We start from the raw sequence: 20,626 nt of genomic DNA, 5'->3' as shown, positions 1-20,626 counted from the left end.
TCACCCCAAATCAGGAATGTACACTTAATTTAGAAATAGTACGGCACAGTCCTGAGATACATCAGGTTTTGAATAGCTTCAAAGTAGCAACACAATTTCTCCCTTTGAACATTTTGGAGATAAGAGAATGGGGAAACCATCCTTGAATGCACAAGCCTCATAAAATCTAAATGAATTTGGTTATCCCATGAATTTAAAACTGATTGATAGGTGATGGTGGATTTTTGTGTTTTGCAGAAAACAAGATGATACCAGTCTATCCATTATCCTTAAGGGAAAAAGAGCCAAAGGGAGCAAAATGTCACCAGAGCCATTGGGAATGTGAATTCAACACAGACTGATCCCATAAAACCTGTCGAGGTATAAAGGAGGTGGAAGGCAACACGCTGTTTTATTTTCCATACTAGAAAGTGTTCTCACATATCAGTCAACAGTTTGTTTTCACCTTTGGATCAACAAGCCAGGAGGGAGAGCTGCAGAGACTGGGTGTGGCTTCTCAATGCAAAAACACAAGCTGCAGGTTGCCAGAGGGGGAAACAGATTGTGTGTAAACACAAAGCCAAATTGCTCACCAATTGTTCACTTGAAGGATGGTGAGTCCTGTGTCTTGTGCCAGTTGCTTTTTCTGTTCTTCAGAAGGGTAAGGATGCTGAAAGAGAACAAAAAGGATATGTGTACATCAGGCAATATTTAGAACATTTTGTCAATAACCTAAGTGTCTAGTGAAGTCTATAATTAAAGGTAAAAATGCTGAGGTGTGTCACTCTTATTAATGGAATACTACATCATCTAATTAATGGCAGTAAAAGACAAGCCAATTACAAAGATTAGTGAAGTGTATAAATAGCTACTTAGGATACTTGCAGAACCTTGATACTGAGTTGATCCTTTAACAAGTTTATTTGTTGCAAACAGAAAGTTCAGTGTGATCTTCACCACATTTTATAGCATTAACATAAGGGCAAGAATTTTTTTCAACCATTGAAAAGTGTATCATATCCTGGTTGAATCTTTTCATTGAACCATGGGCTTCTAAAGAAACATTCTGACCAACCCTGCTGAGGTCCCCAGCACTAAGCTGACATTCTTCTAAGACACCATATTGCCGGATGCAAATAGCAAACTCAAAGTGGGTGTGCTTTGTTTAGACCACTTTTCATTTTGGCTCTTCAGCAAAGCACAAGCAAACAAAATTTAACCCAAGTTGGTTTCCATGTCTCAATGTCAACACATGCTAGGGTTCTGCACACAGACCAAAACAAGGTCAAAGATCAGCATATTTTCCATGGTAACAACAAACCCAGCCATGTTCCTCTCAAGGTAGAGTGGATAAAGAAGTACAACGGGATTCGATAATAAAATGAAATTCAGACTTTCTTATGAGAATGTTTGGAATTCTACTGAAATTAGCTTTGGCAAAAACACTTTTTGTTCAAAAACCAAGAATATTTAAATTTTCAATACACATTTCTAAAGTCTGAGAGAACCGCTGAAGATGGGCTTCTGTCAGTGGAGATACTGACTGGCTTGAAGTGTCGCTTCCCTATGAATTCTCCCTAGATAAAATTGTTCTGAGAATCAACCTTCTACTCCATTATGAATGGGAAAGGGCCCCCCCCCCCCCCCCCCCCGCAAACCCTCAATTTAACTATCTGTGCCATGGAAACTAAATTCTGCTCTATTGAATGCTAATTAACATAGCTTTTAATCTCATTAATAATGTCTGATTAGATGCTAAAAAGACTTGTTAATGACCACTTCAATGCTCTTATATGTAAGTTTAAATATGTTCTATATCTATACACATGGGATACGTTTGTGGAGAGCAGAGATATAACAATTTTTCCCATAAGCATTGTCTTTGATTGTCACTTAATCAATAAATACACAATTAGAATAAGGCTTTGCTTTCATGGACTATAGTGCCTTTCTCTAAAGAGTCTCAAGTATATTACAGACAGGATGGTAATTAATCCCCATTATAGCCCTGTGAGTGACATAAATGGAATCTATCATTCCTCTTGTTTTACAGGTAAGGAAACTGACCAGGAGAAGGGATGGTCCGAAGCAGACACGGGTCAGTGATATTTCCTCCTTCCCTTCGAGTTTAAATCCCACTATGACCAAAGGATTTGGCAAATACCTTGCATAATCCCCATAAATGTCCCCTGTTCAAAGACCTCCAGACTGCTTATCATGGCCTGTAAGACCAGTCCCCATCCAGCTCAGACCACCTCCCTCAGATTTTATTGCCTTCTTCTGATTACTGTCCCTCCTCTTTGTCCACCCACACCAAGCTGTTCTTCCAAAATGCCACGCTTCTCCCTGTCACTCAGGCTTCTTCTCGGATGTCAGTCAGGACTCGGCTATAGGGTCACCATCTCCCCACCTTATCCTCTCACATCAATTTTTCCTTATTTCCCAAATAGCAGGCATCATCCTCTGGAACACTGGTTTTAATTATTTGCTTCCTTGTTGGGGTGTCTCTTCCCACCCAACTCTAAACCCTTTGTCTTCCTTATTCATCATCCTCAAAGTCCAGACTAACACTTAGCAGGAAATCAAGAAGTATCTGTAGAACAAGGAGAACAGCTATAACGTACCCAGATACTTCTCCACTCAGATGCAACATCCAAATGCACAAGAAAATGTCTTTCAAAGTCCGCAAAAAGTATAAACAACTCACTGGGCACAGTGGCACATGCCTGCAATTCCACTAACTCGCTCAGGAGGATCACAAGTTCAAAGTCAGTCTCAGCAACCTAGAAAGGCCCTAAGAAACTTAGTGAGACCCTATCTCAAAATTTAAAAAAAATAAAAAGGGTTGGGGATGAGGCTAAAAGATACCTGGGTTCAACCCCTGGTTCCAAAAATAAATAAATAAATAAATAGGAGGAGGAGGAGGAAGAGGAAAGAATAAACAATCCAATTTGAAATCCATGACACTACTTTCTTTGTTTCATTTCTAAAAGTGGTGTCAACACACTCTTTTCAATAAAAGTATACAAACCTCATATTAGGCTACGATTATAGGTGACAATGACCCTACTCAACGTAATACCAGCCACTGTAGCCAAAAATCTCATCATTGGATTCTGGGCTAAAAGCAACCCATTACCCTCAGGTCTAAAACATAACTCCCACTTGTATAACAGTTCACTACAAAACCAAAAAATGAATGAATCTCTAGAGCATCCTATGATCAGAATACTACACTATAATTTGATGAATAGTAATTCTATGTGTATGCTAGCTGACTAATGGTACATAATATAAATAACTCCATGCTGCCACTTATTAACTGTGTGGCTTTGAACAAAGGGCAACTTTTCCAACCCTTGATTTTGTCATCTGGAGTTCTAAGAGTCATCAAAGGCAAAAGTTACTCACACAAGCAGTTCTTACAGTATTGCCCAAAACTAATTATAAACTGAATTTTGAAATATGCAAATTTTAACATCTAGCTGTTGGCACTATTTGCCAGATAAAGTTGTAGACATGCCCACAATTTCCAACCTGCAATAGTTTCTGCAACAATATTCACTTACAGTTTTCCAGGTCCTACGGAAATCTCTTTCAGCGATTTTTTTCAGTTGAATTAATAAACATGTCAACAGTCCCTCTTCAGTACAGTGGGAAAGCAATGCCTTTTGCCCCATCTTATTAGTTGTGTCTTAATGTTATGACCAGACTGGATAAAAATTAATATTTATGCCATTTATCTTTAGTTACTCTGAAAATTGAGGATTGTCACAGTAATTTATTTGTCCTGTGTTTCTGAGAGAATTTCGCATGCCTGTTTGCGAGCAAGTTTTACGTACATTCTTATAAAGCAAATAGAGTTCACATTCTACTCATGCAAGTGGTGTCGGGAACATTCTCTCTGGATCATTAAAATCATCAAAGGGTAGTAGCTCGGCTCTCAAATTTTCAGTGCAAATTTCAGTTCTTTCTTCACATCATGTAGTTTCTGATTTCATAATTTATCATAAAATGAGAAAAGTCTATCTTCTTTTTCCCTCTGTCACTTTTCATGTGATCTGATTTTAAGTAATTGGAACAAACTGTGTCTAATTTCATGCAGTGTAATTGCTAGGCAGCCTCAAGCTATGGAGACCCAGCACTTTGTCTCCATTAAGCAATTTTCAGTTGTTCAGGATATAAATATATATATATATATATATATATATATATATATAAATTTCTTTTAGATATCTGAATGAGTAAATGAACCTGAACAAAATTAAATTCACAATAATTTGGTCACTGTTAAGGGGGGGGGGAAGTATCCACAAAACGTCTAAACCCTTGTCTAAGGTAGGTCAACTGAATGTCTTCTTTTCCCCCTAATTCCTGGCCTTGGTGCCCCCCAAACTTTCAATTCCCTGGGGGGCGGGAATCCATAATTGCTCAAATCACATGAAAGCCATAACTTCATGTAGCTAATCCACAAAAATTCACTAAGAAGTAGGCTTTAAAACTGAAACTCCATATGTTTAAATGTCTTAAATCCTATGCATCTTTACTAGATAAGCTTTTGGTGGACTGTATGAGCTATTCCTTTGTAGACTTTTTAAAAAATGACTTGACAAAAACTCAACATGCCACAGGCAAGACTGCTGTAAAAACATTTAAAGCCCCGTTGCGTTCCACCCACAGGGCTGGTGAGGCCATGCAGCAGGCATTGGCAAAGACAGGCATTTTGCAATAAATAAGGAGTGATCCCTGAAAAGGGCCGTTTTAGGGAGAACCCAGGAAATCCATTCCAAAACACTGCAGCAAAGGGCCATGTCACCCCTTGCCATTTTCCTGCACACCTTTGCTTTATTATATCTCAATGACAAGGACGCTAGTTTAAGAAAGATCAGTAGGTTCTTGTGAAGGCAAGACTTATTGCACTAGCCTGATATACCAATCAACCTAATCACTCTGGGATATCAGAGTAAATTTGACCACAGTCCCATAGACAGTGAGGGAGACCTGCCTTTGTTGTGTACATTAGCCTCATGCCATTATCTCTTAAAAGCTTAATTATTTGCAAACAATTGATCAAGAGGGGAATTTGAGAAAGGATATGTAAGGGCCACTGGGAGACCTGCAAGGCATTAAGAGAGCAAACAAAATTACCTTTAGATCTTACAATAAGAATTAACGATTGAGAGGGGGGAGCAAAGCATGGCGGTAGCTGCAAGGGTTCTGTTTCGAGTGTTTCCCATTTGATCTGCATTAACACCTCAGGAATGAGGGAAAGCCATAAAATAGTGATTATGTATGGGTAAAGCTGACCCTCCCCTTCAACATTAAACCTGCACACGTGGATCAGGCTGGTTTCACAGGGGAGAGAAGGGATGCTGGACTCAAAGGGAAAATAGGTGGTTTTGTGGGCAGTGGAACCCAGTTCAAGAGCAGAACGCACAAAGTGATCATCACTATTTCAATCATCAATACCCTGACTCCTAAAGCACGTGCCACTCTTCACAAGTTTCTGGATCTGCAGGATGACTTCTAATAATGACCCGCTATGGAGTGATTGCCTAATTACCCCAATGAAGCATAAAATGGCCCCTAGAATATGCGCCTTGCCTAATGGAAATGAAGAATGTTGAAGGAAAAAAAAAAAAAAAAAGCCAAAATGAGCCAAAGCTCATGAAAGTTAAGTCTGAGCTGTCATTTTACCAGCCACAAAGAACAGAAAGTGACAGAAAGAAAATGGCAACTTTCTAAAGAAAGCTATCTCAGCACAATGTTTTATTTGTTGAGATTGGCACGAGAGGGGAGGTACTGATGTGGGTTATCTGGTATTTACGAGTTTACAATACCTTGGAAGAAAATTTATTTATTTAAACAATCAAGCTGACTTTTCCAGATGAGCATCAATGAGGAAAAGAGAGAAACTCTAGCGTAGACAACAGATGGAAAACGTCCAGCCTTATATCTTAACAACATCCTCGCCCAAACGCACTCCTTTCATCAAAATGTCCACCCCTGGCTGCAAACGCGGATGCCAAGACAGTGATGAACTTTATCTTATCTACCCTGGTAACCAAGTTTCAATAACGTCCCCTCCCTCACTGCCTTGCCCACTCTAACAGCACATTGTAATGGCAGCAGAAAATTTGAAAATAATCCTGTACAGAGCTCGCTGGTGAGATAATGGAAGGCAACACTGCCCCTTCTCAAGCCTCAGATTAGTAATTTCTTGTGACACAGCAGTGCCTCTATACCGAAACTGCAAAAGAGCTATAACAAAGCAATAGAGGTGGAAGCAATTTTCAAGCAAAATGTTACATGCTATACTTTAAAAGGTATGGGAATAGGTACTAGAGGAGCCGATCTAACAGGAGGAATTATGGCAACTGTCCAATATCAGCCTTATCAAGGCAATGTTCTGTGGCTTGGCTGAATATGTTGGAAGAACAATTTCGGAACTTCTTTTATCCTTTTTCCTCCAGCCCTATGCCTCCTCCACAGCTAAGTTTAATGCATTAATATAAGTTGACCTTGAGCTAAACTCTGGTATGTGATGGAGAGATACTCCCTTTAAAGAAAAAAAAAAAAAAAATCCACCATATGACTTTTAACCATTAGGTCTCTGTGCTCTTTTAAAACTTCTAAGTTTCTGTCACTAACAGAATACTGTGGATCTAAATGAAAATACCTAGCTATATATTTGCGCTCTAGGAAGATAGTCAGAAATCTGCTAACCAAAACCAAATATGTTTGTTTAATCCAATTTTTTTTTTTTTTTTTGCCTCTGAAAACTTCTCTCACTTTAAACCTGCAGCCATTGCCCCCTTATGCATTGACTATGAATAGCTTACACTGTGACAATTACATTGATCTAGGATACTTTTTTCCTTTAAAAAAAATCCATAATGCTTCCCTATTGTCTTTCAGCTTTATGAATTAGTTTTACTGTTTCCATGAATGCTTTTTTGTCTTCTGACTGCACATTATCAAAGAGACACTTTGTGCCTCCCATTTGCATTACAAAAGCAGTGCACCGTGCAGAGGAAGAACATAGCCTGAATGCATAGTAGTTGAGTCCTGCATCCTCACACAGGCCGGAATCAAAAGACAACCAAGGGCGGCAATGTCGGCGCTGGCTAAGAAGCCAAACGTGTTTGGAGCATCATCAGTGGGGTCACAGAATTTCGACCTGTTTTTTTAATTCTCCGCCGGCACCCCCAGACTGCCTGCTTGCTCGGACTCAATGCGCTCCGTTTATGGCTGAGCACTAGCTTTTTCTGAAGACCAGCGGAGTCATTCTGCAGCCGGGTGCTGACTTCTTATGTATCCAGCCGCGTTATAGGAAGTCGCCGGTGGAGGCGTGCAAGCAGGAAAGTCAGGCAGGAATCTGTAGACTTGATCTTATCACGTGGAAATGACATAGGTGTGGAAGGAAAAGTGGGACGCTGGTACTGACATTTCAGCACAGTCTTAGTTTTGTGTACTAATGAGACCATATTTATAATGCATAGCAAGAGAAACACTGCTTTATAAGCCAATTATAAGAAGCAAGTAAATAAAATGCCTTGCCTTCTTTACTTCTCTGATCTTTTGTTTGTGTGTCCATTAGTTTGCAGGATTGAACCCAGGGGCACTTGATCACTGAGCTACATCCCCAGCCCTTTTTACTTTGAGACAGGGCCTTGCTAAGTTACTGAGACTGGCCTTGAACTTGTGAGTCCTCCTGCCTCAGCCTCCCAAATCGCTGGGATTACAGGTGTGGGCCACTACACCTGGTTACTTATCCAGTCATTTATTTATTTATTTTTGGTACTGGAGATTGAACCCGGGGATGTCATTGACCACTGAGTCATATCCCCAGCCCTTTTCATGTTTTATTTAGAGACAGCATCTCCTGAGTTGCTTAGTGCCTCGCTAGGGAGCTGAGGCTGGCTTTGAACTTTTAATCTTCCTGCCTCAGCCTCCTGAGCGGCTGGGATTACAGGCATATCTGGTCTTTTAATTTCTTCTAAATATGAATTAAATATAAAATAAAAACACTAAATAAAAAAGAGAATTTATACAAAAAAATTTCCTGCCAGGTGTGGTGGCACATGCCTATAATTCTAGCAACTCAGGAGGTTGAGGCAAGAGGACTGTGAGTTTGGGACCAACTCAGCAACTTAGTGATCCCTAAGTAACTTAGCAAGAACATGTCTCAAAATAAAAAATCATTTTAAAAAGGGCTGGGGATGTGGCTCAGTGGTAAGTGCCTGTGGATTCAATCCCTAGTACCCCCCCCCCCCAAAAAAAAAAGAAAGAAAGAAAGAAAAGAAATTCCTTTGTATTTTAGTTTTTTGTATTTGGGATTTTTTTCTATAGTTGCATATAAGTCTAAAATAGTAACAATAATTTCAATCTATTCTTCATTAGCTGTATATGTTACAGAACTATTTTGGGAGGTTGGGTACTTGGGGATTGAACTCAGGGGCACTTGACCACTGAGTCACATCTCCAGCCCTATTTTTTTGTATTTTATTTACAGACAGGGTCTCACTGAAATTGCTTAGCGCCTCACTTTTGCTGCTGGCTTTGAACTCTCTATCCTCCTGCTTCAGCCTCCCGGGCCGCTGGGATTACAGGTATGTGCCACCATGCCCTGCCAGACCTATTTTTAAGAATAACTATAAAAGACATAAAACATAAGACTCTAAACTAGCAACTACTTATCTCCTCTTCCTAAAAGTACTAAAATTCATGAAGTGAATGAATTTTGAACAGTTATGATTATCAATGAACACCCTGAATGTTGAGTCCCTCAGTAGAAGACCATGATTATAAAAGGAAACAAAAAAAAATGACCATTACAGAAAAACAACAACCCAGGATTGGGGGAAACTGGGGCAGGGATGGGATAAGGACGAGTACTCATGCTTTGCTTCCAGGTGTCCTTTTAAACCACAGCCTATTTGAATTAGTGTTGGTCCTTAACAAACGCATCACATGCATTATCTCAAGTACCCTTGGTGACCCCCATGACCGGCTATGCTTAACCCCTCTTCACAGATGGGGAAGTTGAGGCTCGGCGAGGTCAGAAGACATGCCCTAAGGCTCACAATTACTTAGCACTGGCATCAGATCTGTCCCTGGTTCCCTCCCTTGGCTACACTTAAACTGATTTTCTTTCCTTTTTTATTTTTTCAACCCAAAACATATTATAAGGGAGCATGAACGAATTTATTATTGGTATGTGCCTTATGCTGCCATTTCTCTACCCACCATTTCTGCCTTAAAACTGACTGTTTCTGCTCTGCAAGTGAAAGTTCACCAGGACTTTTCCCACATTCTCTCTGAAGCCTCCAGCCCAAGGGACTTCACTGAAAGTAGCTTAGTGGTATTAGAAAAAATGGCAGAAATCTCACTCATCATGTGCTTTAGGAAATAAGGAGGTAGTGGGCGTTGTTCCAAATACTTCACACATGTGCATCCTCACAAATGACTTCAGAGGAAGGTACAACTATTAGGCCCATTTTATAGATGAGCAAACTTGGGGACAGAAAGGACACAACACCTTCTCTAGCTTACACAGCTGGGATTTGAAACTTGGTAGTAACATGCCAGTTGGGAAAATCCACTTCCAAACTTTTGTCTTTCATAGGATGGGCAGAACAACCCCATTCATTCCTGATGAGTATATATGATGATTACTCCTCCTTATATAAAGCAGCTATTATCTTAATGTGCACATGTATCTTGCATTTCCACAACTTGGTTCTGTTAATAGAGGCAAAAGTAGATCTTGCTATAAGACAGAAAACTCAATGGCAAGTGATATGTCCATCATTGTATTAGTGCTTATAGCATTGCTTACAAACAGGAATGATGATAGGTTATATTCAAGAACACTCCTCAGGATCATAGACTCAAACGCCTGTCATCCCATCCAACCACATTCCACTATGCCTTAAATTGTCTGCTTTGAAATAAATTGGTGTGTGTGGGGGGGGTGCGTGTGTGTTTGTTTCCAATTACTTTCATTTCTTGCATGATTCTTAATCAAATATGAGTTAAATTACATTCAAAACCATTTCATTTTCATAGACTACTAATAAAAACACACAAATTCTATTCCCATTCATGATGCAGCTAGTCCATTCTGTACCCAATAAATATCTGTTATATGAATGAATGAGTGTTATTGAAGTTAAAGACACCAGAAATTTCTCAACTAGCTTTGTAAGGAGATTACTTCAGACAAATATCAGAAAACCCCTCGTTTCAAGAATTATTCATGCTCCTCACTCAGTTCCACAGCTCCCAAAACAGTACAGATTTTGCTCATGTTAACTGCCTCTGCTGAGAAACTATTCCCAGTGCTGTAGGTACTCTTTCATTGAACTGTTATCATAAGCCTATGAGGTAAATATTTTTACCCTTACTTTCCAGAAGAAACTGAGGCACAGACTCTAATTTACTTGCAAGTAGGCTGGAGCTGGGATTTGACCTTGAGGAGTCATTTACACTGCCCATGCTCTTAATTACTAGATCATTTCCCTTTTCTTTCTTAGCCTCAGTGTATAATTTCCCCAAAAAACTTTCTTCCAGATCCACCCTAGGTTGTTTTGGTTTATCTGTTGCAAAAGTTCCCTTCCAACTTTCTGAGTCCAATGTGATGAAATTCAAGTTGTCTGTCTTAGCAGTGCCTAGCCCAGGACTAAAGGAAGGAGAGAGAGTCTCAACGCTGAATCTTTGCCCCAAGAATTCCACCTCAACGCACACAATAAAACAGCAGCCTACCAAGCTAGGCCACTTTTTCCAAAAAGAAAGTTCATGACTCATTTATACAATAAACTCCAAGAAAGTAAAAGTCCTTTTCGAATGGCACACAGCTCCTCTCTGCTATTTTAGAGAGTGCTCTGGCTTAAAGGAGACCCATCACCAACCTGAAGAACACTTTTCCACTTTAAAAATCAAAGCGAAAGTGTTTTGAAGCCTTTAAGAGAAAAGACAAGGCAGATGAAATACTACCCGACCATTCTGGAATGAGTCTATTGGCTGCTATCATTATTGCCTTTACAGATGTCTTCTCTTATTAAATATTCAGGCAAAGAAATCCTTGTATAAAGAATAAAGTATCCTTATGTTTAAAGCACAACAGTACATTTGGTGAGATTTTTCTAAGAGACAGAGAGAGACAGAGAGAGATGGGGAACTCGGGTTGCTCCCAATATGACTCAAGACCCCTGGAACTGGTGCTCATTCTCTAGTGCTAATTTTCCCACTTAAATTACAGTGATGGTGTAGCCTCATCTCATTAGAGATCATTGTCCCCAGTAGACAGTTGTGTTTATGGGGGACTCTGGCTGTTCCACACCTGCTGATCAGGTTGCTATGTGATCAAGGCTGCATACAAACAGCAGACTCGAGCCTGCTGGACTGCAACTGATGAGCCCGGGCTAATTCAGGGGTGATTATGTAGTTTACTGGACCACTAAACCTCTTTAAGCTTGTAATTACTGCCTATTTGAGTAAAGAACATTCAAAAGCAATTCACTGCATCATGCCTGCCACAGCTGGAAGCAGGCTGCCAGCAGTCTGTGGGGACATTAAAATCTACAGGGACATGGATTGAAGCCCAGCTAGCAGACACTCTCAAGCAGCATTTGCAGCCAAGTGTGGGCACATTCCCACTCACCTCTCCTGACCAAGCTTACCATTAAAGGTGCAATGAAAACTATAGAACAGCCATTAAGATGACAAATAATGAATGTAATGGTACAAACTACATTTTAATGATTTCCCCCTCTTTGTAAAGCTAAAATTCAAAAGTCTTTCACAATGCCAAAGGGGGGGGGGGGGGACGAGTGAGAGTGCTTTAAATAGTATGTACTGTTGAGATTTACTGTGCTTTTGCTGAAATTTCCATCTAAAAGATACAAACTTACAAAAAAAAAAAAAAAAACTGCCCACCTTTTATGCATTATAAAAGAACTAGAATATGTAGTCATTTGAGATATTTTTCCACCCACTTAGCTGCTGTGTTTATAACTTTAGCTGGGAAAATATTGTTTAGCTAGTTGATTGACATTTTCTCAAATCGCATGTGTAGAGTTTTGCAGTTAATGAATTAAAATGCCTCTCAGATACTTGGGTGAATTTTACTTTCAAGAGCCAGAGAAGATCTCAGGAAAAAAAAAAAAAAAAAAAAAAAAAATATATATATATATATATATCAGTATTTATCAATGTTCTCATTTTCTTTTGCTGTCACCTTAACAACGGCAGTTCTTTTGTATAACAAAAGTGTAAAACATGCTTTGCATTGCTATGGGTATAATTATTACTTGTCTCTAAGTAACAAAAAAAGACTGGAACTTAATGAAGGGGGATTAAGTTAATTTCTTTTTTAGCTAACAGTTTCCTGTCTCTTAAAATGCAGACCTTGGTGAACATTATGTTCAGGGAAGGAAAATTAAGCTTTTTATTTCACTAAAATCTCCACTTTGGAATATGGATATTAAAATATTAAGATGATGTTTATTCTTTAAAAGTATGTAAATTTGGTATTAAATAGAGCCACAGAAATCCTCTCTGACTACTGCATCCAAAGTCCACAGATCCAGGGGGTTTATGTGTTATCTAGACATCATTGTTATTAATATTCATTAGATGGGCCTGCTTGCATTTTTATAAGCTGTGAGAGAGGCAAAAGAAACAATCAGAATTCTTTAACACACAGGCATTATCAATTCAACATATGCCAAATAGCAGAGCACCCAGATCTGAAGTTAAGATTCAAATGCAATTTACCTTTACTAAGCTAATTTTCATGAAAACTCTTTCCCCTTTATCCATTGTAGTCTAAGCTATTTAATTATCTCTATTCTTTCTAACATACACTTCAATTTTTAATTTAAGAGATTATTCAGCACTATATTTTATCTTGGTTAACAACAAAACCCTTATCTTGCAATCAAACGAAAGAGAGTTTCCCCTTAAGAAAGAAGAAAAGAAAATTTTAAAAACCCCAAAACTTCAAGTTGTTTTAGTAATAAGATTACCTTTATCTTTATGAACCTTCTTAAGCAAACCCTTTCTGACTTCATGAAGCATTTATTGATGTGAATTCACTGTCTGTCTCCAGAGTGGATTATAGAAGAGAGAAGAGTCTTAGTCAAAATTTGGGCAAATCCCCAGTATTTGTTTCCCAGATTATGCCTTCCCAGTTGATCCATTCTAACTGGACAGGGAAATGTGAGCACAGATGTGGTCTTATTTCTGTGGGGTTTTCACAGATTGTTCATGGAACATCTGAGATGAGTGAGAAAAGAGCTGGACCTATCATCAGCAAGATTATCAGATAAGATTGGCAAAAATAAAGGCATTCAATCAAAGCTAACTCAAAAGCCAGTTTGCCCCCCCATCCCATCTTTTAAAATTTTGAGTTTGGGTGATATTTTACATATCACTTTCAATTTTATTGTATTTGACCAAAAAATATTTTAATTGTATTTTATTATACTGAGCCTCACAATTAGCTGATGGGGTTGGCCTTCCTGTGATGTTGCCCACCTCGCATTCCATAAGAGCAGAACCAAATCTCAGGCTGGATACATGGCAGGTTGTGTAGGGTTATGTCGACGTGCAAGTTGTGGCTCCTGGCCCTAGAGCCCAGGTCTCCTATTTCTCAACCTAGCTGTCTTTAAACTCTACTGAAGCTCAAAGTTTATCTTGTTAATGATAAAGTAAAAAGCTGTAGTCACATCGGTCAGAAACCCTCTATGAGATAGTGGACCCAGCTTGTTATAATGTGTAAACATGCACTGCCCTATTCCTAGGATCAGACAAAGAACTGAAACCAAACAGCAGAACACACTTCAAATGCTATCATGGTGTCAAACAAACTTGTATAAGTAATCTAACTGGTAATGCTACAAAGTCTTAAATAACAGCATTTGCCCCTTTAAAACAGACTTTGGGAAGGAAGTATCTTTATCCAATGACAGGTTAGTTTGTTCCTCTTTGGAACAACTAGATATAGTCTTGCTGTATTTAGTGTGTATTTCTTTGCCATTTCATTAGTGACATAGGTTACTAATTACATATACAAGGGGCCTAATTTTCCCCCTTGTAAGTCACTTGCTAAGAGAGTTCAGGCCCACGTGTAGAGTCACCAGCCTGTTTAGGCCAGGAGAGTAGTCATTAAGTCCCTTTATGCTTCAGTGATGTGGTTACACATTTACAAATGGCAAATCTAAGAGACAACATTTTTAAGAGAAATTGGTTTCAGGAGGTGCAATTGGGCGTACAGAGTTAGTTAGGTAACTTTAGTATTTAGAACTCATCCTAACCGTACGACCATATGCAAAGCTGGTCAGTTCTCTGTGCCTCCTTCTTCATCAATAAAATGAGAGTAGCAAAACTGGAGGCACTCAAACGAGACATCACATGTCACATTGCCTGTCTTAGTACCTGGCATGCATTTAGTGCTCAGTCTGAGATCACTCCTAAGACTGGACTAATCTATGTAAAATACATATAATATAGTTCTTGATATGCAAGGAAGAGGATCTGGCTAGGTAATTCTGGGTTGTTTTTTCTTGTGTTAAATTAGATTTTAATATTTTCTTGTAATTCTCTTTATCTGAACAAACTCACTTCCGGGATATCTAAAGACAGAGAGGGAGGGCTTCACGGGTGTGCTACGAGTACAGTACTGCAGGACCTCCCGCCCGGAAAGGTCCACGCTGGTCTCATGAACTACTGTCATCATCTTAAAATAATTTTTATAAGAGTTCAGCACAATTTATTTGGAGAAGTTACACATTCTCCAACAATGATGTAACTGGTTGGGGCCTGGTGGCACACGCCCATAATCCCAGCAGCTGGAGAAGCTGAGGCAGGAGGATCTCAAGTTCAAAGCCAGCCCCAGCAACTTAGCGAGGCCCTAAGCATCTCAGTGAGACCCTGTCTCTAAATAAAATATTTACACAAGGGCTGGGGATGTAGCTCAGTGGGTAAGCACCCCTGGGTTCAATCCTTAGTACCTTCCCCCCACAAAAACGTGATGTAGCTGGTCCTGCTAAAAGGAAAGGAGGTAATGTTTTCTCTATGACTCCTCTTGAACTTGGACTTCACAGAAGTAAATAGATAATTAGTAAGTTCTTATGAAATGAGTAAAAGAGAAAACCCTAGAAAAGCCACAAGGTGAGACTGGCAGTGTAGATGTGCTCAGGCTGTAGATAGATGAGTTAAGACAATTAAATGACCCTCCCCAGGCCTTTGCAGGGTCACACATTCCTGTAAGTGCCTAAATCACCCTTAGGGACTGACCCAGCACTGAGAAAATATTCCATATTATAAAATATGGGGGAAAGGAATCAATAATCTAGATCCTTCAAGGTGTGAGGCCCTTTCTGGCTCGCTGGACTTCAGGATGTTGGGAGCCTTTGTCTTTTGGTGGCTGGAAGTCAGAAGTGGCAGTCCGCCCACCTTCCTTGGCAGGGGACAAGCGCCACATTTGGCAGAAAAGTGTGCTCTCGAGAAAAGGGAACAGAGAATCTTTTGGCCAGGGCTCCAACTAGGATAGATCAAGAGTGAGAACTCACCCTTGCATGCCAACCAAATGCCGCTGTAATTAAAAACAAACCTTTGGAAATAAAATGTTTGGAAATTATTTCACTTCCAGCACATTCACAATATGAGCTCATCAATAGTTATAATTAATTCATTTGGTCACAGGATTTTTGGAGGTGGGGGGGAATGTTGTCTTGTTTTGTTTTTAGCCCTCTCAAACAGAATCTTCGTTGCTGAGGGAGGTAGAGATAAATGTATAAGAAAACAAACTGAAGATGAAAATAGAGGTAAAGTCAAAAAGTTTCAGAAACCTCCAACACGTTTGGATGCTGGATTTTATACCAAACCTCCTAAAACGGCAGCACTGACTTTTAAAAATGCAGAATTCCATCATTTTGATGATGCCAAATGATGAACTCAACTATCACATGCATATATTTTGTTTAATGGCTTCATTTATTTTAATAACAAAGAGAAACTAGATTTTACAGATGAAAGACCTTTTTTTTTTTTTTCATGGTTCCAGTGCAACTGGGATTTTAAAAATCTGTGATGTTAACCAATATGTGATAATGGATGCTCTCGGGGGCCCTATTTTAGAACATTTTATGCAGTGGAAACCTGAACTGGGTAGCTGCCATCAGAGTATTCACCCCTATTTTAAGAGGGTACAATCAGGGAGAGTGTTAGAGGCCCTCATGATTGTGCCATGTTGCTTTCCTCTGAATGGATACATGTTCAGTAAAGTGTTAGCTGTGGAAATATTAGGGTAACAGGATTAATTCACTAAAGATTTATCATAAATGAGGCAGGAAAGTGCTGTTCATGTGATTTCAGGGGTAAGAAAATAATTGCATAGACTTCTTTTTCCTCTGTTCAGAAATCTGCCTAAAGGGTTTAATATTTTGTTGCAAATAAAAAAAATAAATAAATCACAGCAAGTAACTTCAGTTTAATTCTTGTTTGCTTTCTTCACTATGCTGACTTCCTATGGTGAGTCAGGAAACCAGAAACTCATCAAAACAGATTCCCACAGGAACAAAAGACATGCCACCTCGGAACCCTCCCTTTCAGCCTCCACAACTTGCCCGTTTATTCACAATGGAATGCTAGTTTCAGAAAGAAATGCGTAAAAAGGACATTGGGCCTGCTGAAAATTGTGGTGTGCGGACACCAACTCCGAGTCTTCGGTGGTATTTCCTTTGGTTGTTCTGCCAAGAGCCAACCTACCACACTACAACAGGACAGATGCAACTTGCCAGCCACACACAGGATGTCAAGCGATTCTGCGGACGATTTCTTGGCCCAAGATGGCAGCTCGTGATTAATGGCTGTGCCATCGTGTGCCCTGCTGCAGCCAGGCCTGGGGTCTGATCCTGACACGAGGGCCTGCGTCCGCAGCCAATCAGCAGATGTAAGCACATAGGCCCTGTCAGGTTGACATATCATTCCTTCGACAATGTCAGCGAGTATTAATGTTCAATTATCTGTCCTAGAAATGACCCTCGCCTTTATGCATTGTGTAACTGTGCACATGGCACTCTGGTAATCCCAAAGACAGGGACAGAAACGCCCGCAGTAAACCAGCTACTGGGAGCTGGCTTTCCAACATTGTCATGACATTGCCTCAAAGAGCTGGATAGCAGACCAATCTTTAATTCTTTTTCTAATACATGTTTGAAGGACGACTGAGCCATTTATTTATTTGTTTGGCTATTTTCCTGTTGGCACGTTTGCAGGTCAGTAGTCCTTCCCATTTAAACAGAGAGACTTCAGATGAGTCTTCTTGCGACTGTCCTTTACATATGACAATGAGCTGTTCATTATGTGTGGGGTGCCTTTTTATTTCACAAAGCCAGGTAGATGTCATTTGCCATCAAACCCAAAAAACAATGGTAGACTCTTCTGGAGCAGTGTCAAAATGGATTCAACTTCAACTTGTGAAGCTAAGGGAATCTGTCCAAGCAAGGAACCCTCCTTCTTGTAGCTAAAAATGAAACTTCTGGCAGAGGAATGACTTCAGAAGCATACCTGAGATTGTTTGCCTGTTAACTCACATGGTCAAATCTTTTAAAATGATATGTAGGTTTGTTCTAACTAAATTTAAAATCCCTCTTTTCTTTCAAATATCATGGCAAGAAAAAATTTTATCTCAGCAGACAGCTGCACGTGCATGGTTTTTGTTGAACTCACATTCAAAGGTTATCAATAACAAGTTTGCAAACTTCTCATATGACCAGCCCTGAAAGATAATGTACAGTAATTGCATGATAACTTCCTACAAAACTGAGATAAAACCTTTAATGCAATCTGGAGTTCACCAACCTACTTATGATAGTACAACTTAAGTGGATCAGGTTGGGGTTTGATTAATTTTCTCCACAGTACTGATTTTTAAGGAATAGGTGCAATTGTTTGTCTGTGGAATATCACTAAGAATTCATTATTTCATATATAATTTTAACATGCAAAAAAGCGGTTGATTATGAAATGTGCTTGTTAGAAGTCTAGCCAGTCCCTGGTCACTGTGTGATGTCTAGGGCTACACGTATTCTTAACTGCATGTGGAAGTCCTTCTGTCTCCCCACCCCCAATCCCCGCTTTTTCCCTTTCATATAGATTCCCAAGAACAATTTTCCCATGACTCCCATTCTCCTCCTATGCCTAATCCTACTTCTTGGACATTCTTCTGTTGACTCTACCTCTGGTCTGTTAAAGGATCTGGGAAGGGAACAGTAGCCTTCTCCATTTCTGTCTCTCCAGGGTCTTCTTTCTCTGCTGGGTCACACTTACTGCTCAGTCATTCTGAGATGCCACCCGGTCACTCTCCCTGCTGGCATCCCTCACATTAGCTTGCTCTTGATCCTCCCTGCATCAGTCAGTTCTTCTCTACTTTTATCTTCAAAGATTCCTTCTCTCTTGCCTAAATTACTAGATGGTGTATTAACAAGTTGCATGGAGAACGGTAAAAATTCCATGAAAGATGGCTGAATTCCATCCCATGTGTAAACAGATTCAAATTTCCCTTCTCCTAAATATTCCAAAAAGAAGAAAGAAAAGTAAAACCTCTTCTTGTTCCCATGACCTGAAGTTCTTGCCCAAATTTTTCCAAACTTTTTAACTAAGTTTTCTTCCCAAAGTGATACCAAGTATCCTTCTTGCTGCCTCTGCCACAGAATCCTCTGTACACCTCATAATACAACTTCTTTCTCCTCCAAATGCCTAAAACAGCTCTTTAACAGGTCATGGATGACATTCTAATCCCTATACCAGAATTTTCCCCAGAACTTCTACTTTATAAAAAACTTCCAGGGTTTGGTGAGTTCTGTGTTTGAAACTTTGCTCCTTCATTTGGTCAGTAAATATTATCAAGCATCTATAATATGGCTTTGCTGATACAGAGATGAAAGATTAGGTCCGAAACTCTAACAGGAAGGCAGCTTATAACGCACAGATAAGGACTCTGTCAGAGTCTCCTCAAGGCACTATGGATCTGGTGGCCAGGGCCATTTCCTCTCTCCTGGAACAACTAGGAACGGCTTCCCCAAACAGTGACAGTTGAGATAAGCTGTGAAGGATATGGAGGGAAGTGTCAAGTGGAGAATGGGTCATGGAGGTGACAATTCTAGACAAGGGACAGGCATGTGAGGTGCACAGAGTGCCAGAGCAGGCAGCACCTGTGGGAATTGGAAGCCTCAGGCTTGTCTGCACAATGCGTGGGTGCATGTGTGTAAAGGACCAAAGAGGAGCCTGGGGTCTCAGTGGGCCCATGTCAGACCTGAAAGGGCCCTGAAACCACATACCAAGAATGCTAAGAGCAATAGGGCGGTATCAAGGAATTTAAGTAGGGGGAGACTTGGGCAAGTTTTAGAAAATCCTCGTAGATGGTAAAATGACATCAACATTAGAAGCAGGGAGGCTGAGGATGGAACTGAGAAAGAAGGAACCTGACCTAAGGCTGTAGCAGTGGACCAGTAGGAATAGAATGGAGGAGCGTGTGGAAGGAAGACACTGCAGGACTTAGGGAGTGGGCGAGTAAGTCCCCTGAAGACAGCAGACAGGAATCCTCCAGGCGACTCCCGAGTTCCTGGTTGGAGCTTCTGGGTCCCTGGCGATGCCCTGAGCTGACGGGAAGGTGACAGCGAGAGAGTCGATCTGGGGCCATGTTGGGTTCATTCTGGGAAGTGGATTCTTTGATTTCCCTGCTACTGCAGCTTCCTTCCTATTCTTTGAATATTCATGTGGGAAGGCATCCCAGAAATCAATGCACCCCACCTTCACATCGGACCAAAGACCTCCCCAACTGCTCCTCCAGCTCTTTCATCTAGTTTTTTTTACTCCAGATTTCAAAGGTAGGCAGCACTCAAAGTCTGTCCCTGACCTCCTCCTTTTCTCCCTGAGCACTCTCGGACCCAAAACTCCTTCTACATCTCCAGCTTCAGTGGAGGTAACTGAATGTTTCCATTTGCGAGGTGCCAGATTTACCTCCAAGAAGTCTTCCACCACAGTTCTCCACACTGCACAAGTGTGGTCTTCTTGCAGACTGACCGGAGCTGTCTCCTTACCGTTCTAACTCTAGATCCTTCTGTACACTGCACCAACTAGATAAATGCCCTCATCAGAGGTCCTAGGAAGCTTCTAATGTACATAGTTTCCTGTACACAGTAGTCCCTCAAAAAGTATTCAAACTTCCGTGGGGAAAAATAAAAAGTTTAATGAACCCATTTGTGTTGGGATTCAATGGCCTAAGTTTAACCCTAATTTAGGGTAGGGAAAAACAACAAGTGTGTGTGAAAGTTGTCTTTTCCTGCTATGTGGTTGAATTAGATTGTCACATCATGGAGATTATTCTAGCTATCTCCCCACAAGTCAAAAACATTAAGTATTCTTAGATAAGGGCCCAATATTCCTCCTACTGCCAGTATAACTCCTCCCAACACACAAACATACGCACAAGGAAACCTGCTTTTGCTGTAATACAGGTATCAGAGGCTTCTAGGGACAACACAGGACCTATGCAGGGGACCTACAGCCCTGGTTGACCACAAAGCTACCATGATCCCTCTTGAATAGCGGAGACAAAGCTACGACCCCATGAGGT

At 40.3% G+C, this 20,626-nt stretch overlaps 1 protein-coding gene across 6 annotated transcripts in view; it reads right to left on the bottom strand.

The window, feature by feature from the left end:
- MEIS1 (Meis homeobox 1) overlaps positions 1–20,626 on the bottom strand; it is a 136,080-nt gene that overhangs the window by 23,778 nt on the left and 91,676 nt on the right. For all 6 annotated transcript variants that reach the window (XM_079110610.1, XM_079110606.1, XM_079110607.1 and 3 more), the window contains exon 9: positions 573–649. In XM_079110610.1, coding sequence (XP_078966736.1) covers positions 573–649 — 77 coding nt within the window. The remainder of the gene's footprint in view (positions 1–572; positions 650–20,626) is intronic.

The sequence above is a fragment of the Sciurus vulgaris genome (assembly GCF_902686455.1).
Source record: "Sciurus vulgaris genome assembly, chromosome: 14".
Taxonomy (NCBI): domain Eukaryota; kingdom Metazoa; phylum Chordata; class Mammalia; order Rodentia; family Sciuridae; genus Sciurus; species Sciurus vulgaris.
Note: the sequence above shows the minus strand (reverse complement) of the source record. Positions and strands in the feature narration are given on the sequence as shown.